The sequence below is a fragment of the Arachis stenosperma genome, chromosome 2 (assembly GCF_014773155.1).
Source record: "Arachis stenosperma cultivar V10309 chromosome 2, arast.V10309.gnm1.PFL2, whole genome shotgun sequence".
NCBI classification, from domain to species: domain Eukaryota; kingdom Viridiplantae; phylum Streptophyta; class Magnoliopsida; order Fabales; family Fabaceae; genus Arachis; species Arachis stenosperma.
This window is the reverse complement of record NC_080378.1, coordinates 70,930,352-70,936,722: the sequence shown is the minus strand read 5'-3', so window position 1 is coordinate 70,936,722 and position 6,371 is coordinate 70,930,352. Positions and strand designations below refer to the sequence as shown.

General features: G+C 41.2%; 1 protein-coding gene across 1 annotated transcript; it reads left to right on the top strand.

Moving 5' to 3' along the window:
* The first annotated feature begins 641 nt into the window (after positions 1-641).
* LOC130962992 (uncharacterized) lies at positions 642-1,943 on the top strand. The gene has a single exon (XM_057889141.1). It carries the CDS (start codon positions 642-644, stop codon positions 1,941-1,943), a length of 1,302 nt encoding a protein of 433 aa, XP_057745124.1.
* Positions 1,944-6,371: the final 4,428 nt, after the last annotated feature.

The window sequence follows — 6,371 nt, the reverse complement described above, 5'->3', positions numbered from 1 at the left end:
CTTGTTTGCGAGTGCCTGTTTGGGATAATTGAAGCACTAGACTTTTGATATTGAGATTGATCACCTTGATATCGATTGTTTGGTGTAGACAAGAACCCTACATGGCTACTTGTGGGCGAGGTCGAACATGTACGCAAGAAAGTAGAAATGAGCAACCAGCTGACAATCATGCCGAATTCATGGCGGCAATGGCGAATCTCGCTAATACCATAGAAGCTAATACTGCTACGACTCTGCAAGCTATGCAGAGATTGGGCTAACCGGCTGGGAACGGAAATGGCAATGGGAATGGTGAAGGGAATGCCAATGATAATACTGAGGGAAACGATGATAACATGGGAGGAGTTCCGTTGACTTTGGCGACGTTCCTCAAGGTTCATCCGCCAACTTTCCGAGGGTCCACAAATCCTATTGAAGCGGACCATTGGTTCCAAGCTATAGAGCGTGCTTTACAGGTGCAGCATGTTCCCCTCAATCAATATGTGGAATTTGCAGCTTATCAACTAACGGGAGAGGCCCAATCCTGGTGGCAAGCTGAGTGTCGTTTTCTACAGCTTTAGAACGCCGACATTCCATGGGAGGTGTTCCAAACGGCTTTCTATAAGAAATACTTCCCCGAGTCTACAAGGGAAGCAAAGGAGATGGAGCTAATGCAGCTGAAGCAAGGTTCCATGTCTGTGGCTGAGTATACCAACAAGTTTGAAGAGCTTTGTAGGTTTTCTCAGGTGTGTCAGGGTTACCCAGAGACTTTCGAGAGCTGGAGGTGCATTAAGTACCAAAGGAGTTTGAAGGACAACATTATGACTACTGTGGCTCCTATGAAGATCCGTGTTTTCTCTGACTTAGTGAACAAGGCTAGAGTAGTGGAAGAATATGCCAAGACCGTGGCGGCATCCAAGGACACTCGTGGAGGGAGCTCTGGTCGGGGGCGTGGCAAGTATTTTCATCCAAGAGGACAAAGCTTCAAAAGAGGAGGATATGCACCTCAAGGCCAAGGGGGCTTCAGAAAGACTAATCAGAATCAGTTCCAGTACACTAAAGGAAGAGGAAATCAGAGTGGTTGCTTCCATTGTGGGTTACCTGGCCATATTACGAAGTATTGCACTCGTGGGAGGAATCAGAATGCGGGCCAGAGTCAGCATCAAGGTCGAGTCTTTACTGTGAATGCCAAGGATGCTTCCAAGGCAGATCTGTTGATGAGAGTTATATGTCTAATTGGTGATAAATCTTTAGTTGCATTATATGATACTGGAGCTTCACATTCGTTTATTTCGTTTGCTAAGGTTAAGGAATTAAGCTTGAAAATGTCAGAGTTACCTTTTGATCTGCATGTACATACTCCGCATCAAACAGTTATGACTAGGTCAGGTTGTAGACAAGTAGGTTTCAAGCTTGAGGGTAGAGACTTTGTGCACGATTTGATCAGTTTACCAATGGTGGGGCTAGAAATGATTTTGGGGTTTGATTGGTTGTCAAAGAATCGGGTTTTGTTGGATTGCTTTAAATGGACTATTCGGTTTATGCCGGAAGGAGAGAATGGAGCAGTGGTAGCTACGAGGTATTACTTGAACTCTGTAATGGTGCATTGTAATGGGGAGGAGTGTCAAGGTTATATTCTCTTGGCTGCTAATGCGTTGGGCGATGCCCAGAACTTAGATCAAATTCCAGTGGTTAGAGATTTTCCAGAAGTGTTCCCGGAAGATATCCCTGAGTTCCCACTGCAAAGGGAAATTGAGTTTCCGATTGAATTAGTGTCAGGAGCCAGATCAGTATCGATTGCGCCGTATAGAATGGCTTCGATAGAGCTGACAGAGCTAAAGACTCACTTGGAAGAGCTTCTGAATAACAGGTTCATTCGATCGAGTGTATCACCGTGGGGAGCGCCAGTTTTTTTGGTGAAGAAGAAAGATGGAGGAATGTGTTTGTGCGTGGATTACCGATAGTTGAATAAAGTGACTGTGAAGAACAAGTACCCGCTGCCAAGGATAGATGACTTGATGGACCAATTGCAAGGAGCTGGAGTGTTTTCCAAGATTAATTTGAAATCCGGTTACCTTCAGATAAGGGTGAAGGAAGATGATATCCCTAAGACTGCGTTTAGAACACGCATTGGACACTACGAGTTTGCGGTAATATCCTTTGGGTTAACAAATGCACCTGCTATTTTCATGGATTACATGAACAGAGTCTTTCATCCTTTTTTGGACAAATTCATGGTGGTTTTCATAGATGACATCTTAGTTTACTTTAAGACGGCAAAAGAGCATGAGGAACACTTGAGAATTATGTTGCAAATCTTGAGGGAGCGGAAGTTGTATGCTAAGTTGTCAAAGTGCGAGTTCTGGAAAGAATAAGTAAAGTTTTTAGGCCACGTGGTGAGTAAAGGAGGAATAGCTGTAGATCCTTCTAAGGTAGAAGCAGTGATGGAATGGGAAAGACCAACGATGGTGACGGAAGTGAGAAGTTTCTTGGGTTTAGGCAGATATTATAGGAGGTTTATCAAAGGATTTTCCCAGATTGCATTACCGATGATGAAGTTAACAAGGAAAGAAGTGCCATTCGTGTGGACGTCAAAGTGCGAAGAGAGTTTTCAGACTTTGAAGCAGAAGTTAACTTCAGCACCTGTTTTAATCTTACCGGAACCGCATGAACCATTTGAAGTATATTGTGATGCTTCCCTGAACCTGAAGGGTTTAGGTTGCGTGTTGATGCAACACCGGAACATGGTGGCTTACGCATCGCGTCAGCTGAGACCGCATGAGGTGAATTACCCCACTCATGACTTGGAATTAGAAGTGATTATGTTTGCCTTGAAGATTTGGAGGCACCACTTTTACGGAGTAAAGTTTAGTATCTTTTCTGATCATAAAAGCCTCAAATACATCTTTTTATCAGAAAGAGCTAAATATGCGTCAAAGAAGGTGGATGGAGTTGTTGAAAGATTATGATTTTGAGCTGAGTTATCATCTTGGAAAGACAAATGTAGTAGCAGACGCTTTGAGTCAGAAATCTTTAACCATTGCTTGGATGAGGATCAAGGAAGAAGAGCTAGTGGATAAGTTTGTGGAGCTTAAGTTGGGTATTGGTGAAGTGGCCGAAAGAGCTTATTTGAACCAGTTACAGATCTCAAGCACGTTTAAATCAGAAATACAACGGGCTCAGCAAGATAAGCATAAGCTTTACCAATTGTTTCAACCAATTAGTGATAAGAGGCGTGAAGATTTCACTAAGGATGATGAGAGGTTTTGGAGGTACAAGGGAAAGATTTGCATACCGGATGTTGGGAGTTTAAGATAGGACTTATTGTTGGAAGCTCATAACAGTGGGTTTTCTATTCATCCCGGGAGTATGAAGATGTTCTGGTGGCCTGGGATTAAGGGTGATGTAGCAACAGTGGTATCCAAATGTTTGACTTGTCAAAAAGTGAAGATAGAGCATCAGAAACCATCGGGAATGCTACAGCCTCTTGAGATTCCTCAGTGGAAGTGGGAAGGAATTGCTATGGATTTTGTGACCGGTTTACCGAGGACCAGGTCAAGATTTGTTGCGATTTGGGTGATCGTGGATGCATAACCAAATATGCTCACTTTCTGCCTATCCGACTAAACTGTTTTATGGAAGAGTTGGCAAGATTGTACATCAAGGAGATAGTAAGGTTGCATGGTGTACCATCAAGCATAGTATCGAACCGTGATCCCCGATTCAGTTCAAGGTTTTGGGGAGCTTTCCAAAGAGCCTTCGGTACGAAGCTATGTCTCAGTACCACATATCATCCGCAAACAGATGGATAATCAGAAAGGACTAGTCAGATGCTAGAAGATATGCTGAGAGCATGTGTGTTGGATCAACGCAGGAGTTGGGACCATTACATGCCATTGGTGGAGTTTGCATACAACAACAGTTTTCATGCGAGCATTGGGATGGCTCCGTATGAAGTGCTAGTCTCTACTCTGTTGGTATGAATCAGGTGAAGCAAGCATTTTGGGCCCAGATTTAGTAGCAGAGATGACTGAGAGCATTAAGAAGATTCGTGCAAGGATACTAACTACCTAAAGTCGACAGAAGAGTTATGCGGATCAGAGAAGGAAACCGTTAGAGTTTGAAGTGGGAGAACATGTATTTCTGCGGGTTACACCGACAACTGGGATTAGAAGAGCAATCAAGACTAAGAAGTTGAACCCAAGATATATAGGACCGTTTGAGATTTTGAAAAGATTCGGGCCCGTGGCGTATCAAGCCGCTTTGCCACCTCATCTGTCCAACTTGTATGACGTATTCCACGTGTCACAACTCTGTAAGTACACACCGGATGTGTCCCATGTGTCGGAGCCTGAGTCGGTTGAGTTGAAGGAGAACTTAACTTTCCAAGTAACGCCAGCGAGGATCGACGATACTAGTGTGAAGAAGCTGCGAGGAAAGGATGTTTCATTGGTTAAAGTTGCTTGGGAGCGAGCAAGAGTAGAAGAGCACACTTGGGAATTAGAGTCGAAGATGCGAAAGGATTATCCCGAGCTTTTCTCAGGTAATTCAAATTTTTAGGGCAAAATTTCTTATTTGGTGAGAAGAATGTAGGAACCGCAACTAATCAACCGGTTAATTAAGTGATTAATTGCCCAAATCAGATTCCAAAAAGATAGAGATAGAATTTGAGGATTTAATGGTGATTTTTGGACTCAGCGAGTCTTTCAGAGTTAGAAAATGTGCTTTTTGCGAAAAACTGTGAAAAATCGTGAACCGACAGTTGAACCGGTTCCAGTACCGCACGAGAAAAGTGAAAACCATCAAAAACCTAAGAAAAATATTTGAAATGGAAAACCGGGCGTTAATTTTAAAGATTTGGCCTGCAGTTGGGCCAAACGGGCTAAAAACACTAATAGATTGGACCGGGCCTAAGTTGGGCCCAAGACCAACATATAAAAGGGTTCATAAGTGAACCCATTTCAGCATAACACACAAACAAACACACTCAGACATGCTAAAAAGAGAAGAAGGGAGAAACCCTATGGTTACTATTCATCTCAAACTTCCAAAGCTCATATCTTTGCTAGAGAGCTTCGATCACCGCACCGTTTGCGGCTACGCGTTCCTTGTGAAGAGCTCTACAAAACCCACTCAAGAAACCCTCAAGGTAACCACGAAATCTTTCCAGTTTCTCTCCTCAAAATTTTGGGTATATATGGTTTTTGGTTAAATAAGATTTTGTGATTTTGGATGTTTAGGTTTGCTTTAATCCTTGCTTAGCTTTGGGTTTTGATATCCAAATCGGTGGGAGAAGGTAAGAGCTATTAAACCCTTGTGAATTTATGTTTAATTGGAATCCTATGTTGATTTGAGGTGATTTGTATGTATATAGTTTGATTTTTGTGGCTTTGGGAGCTCTTGGAACTTATTTGTGCTTATTGGAGTGGATTTGAAAGCTTGGATTATGGTTGGAAGCTTGTTTGTGCTAATTTGGAGATTTGGTGCATATAGGGAATCGACCAAGGTATGGTTTCGGTTTCCTTTATGTAGTATGTAATATTCATGGACACATGGGCTAGTGACCCATAAGATAGGTTTGAATTTAATTGGTTGATGAATTGATGAATAATGATATGTGGTGATTTATGATGAATTAATGATTGTTGGTTTGAGGGTGATGAATGATGTTAATTTGATAATGATGATTGATTGTGTAATTTGAAAAGGCATAATGATGATGTAAGTGATGTTGAATTGGATGATTTGGTATTTTGGTTGTAAAAGTGTGATATATGGTGTTGATGTTGAATATGATGAAATGTGGTAATGTTGGTGTATTAAGGAACAACATGTTAGTTTTGATGAAAGATGAGGTTTTTGAATGGTTTGGTATGATTTGGAATGTGTATGGTAAGAAATTGTGTAAATGGTGAAGTGTGGTAAAATAGGGTTTTTGGTAAACTTTGTTCGATCATAACTTTTGCCTTAGTTTTCGAAATTGGTTGAAACTTATTTAGAAATAAAGATCTTTGAAAACCCTTTAAATTGATATAAAGTTTGCAAAATTTGGAATTTTGTAGAGGAAGTTATGATCATTCAAAGTTGGTTTTAAAAATCTGAAATTCTGCAAAGTTACAGAATTTTATGATTTCTGATATGTGCAGACGCATACCTGATGACCGGAAAATTTATACGCTTTTTGGCATTGTTTTTAGATAGTTTTTAGTGAGATCTAGCTACTTTTTGGTATATTTTTATTAGTTTTTAAGCAAAATTCACATTTCTGGACTTTACTATGAGTTTGTGTATTTTTCTGTGATTTCAGGTACTTTCTGGCTAAAATTGAGGGACCTGAGCAAAAATCTGATTCAGAGGCTGAAAAAGGACTGCTGATGCTGTTGGATTCTGAC

Bases quoted from the DNA above. Each gene is read 5' to 3' on its own strand.
- LOC130962992 (XM_057889141.1), top strand. From the start codon at position 642: ATGGAGCTAATGCAGCTGAAGCAAGGTTCCATGTCTGTGGCTGAGTAT.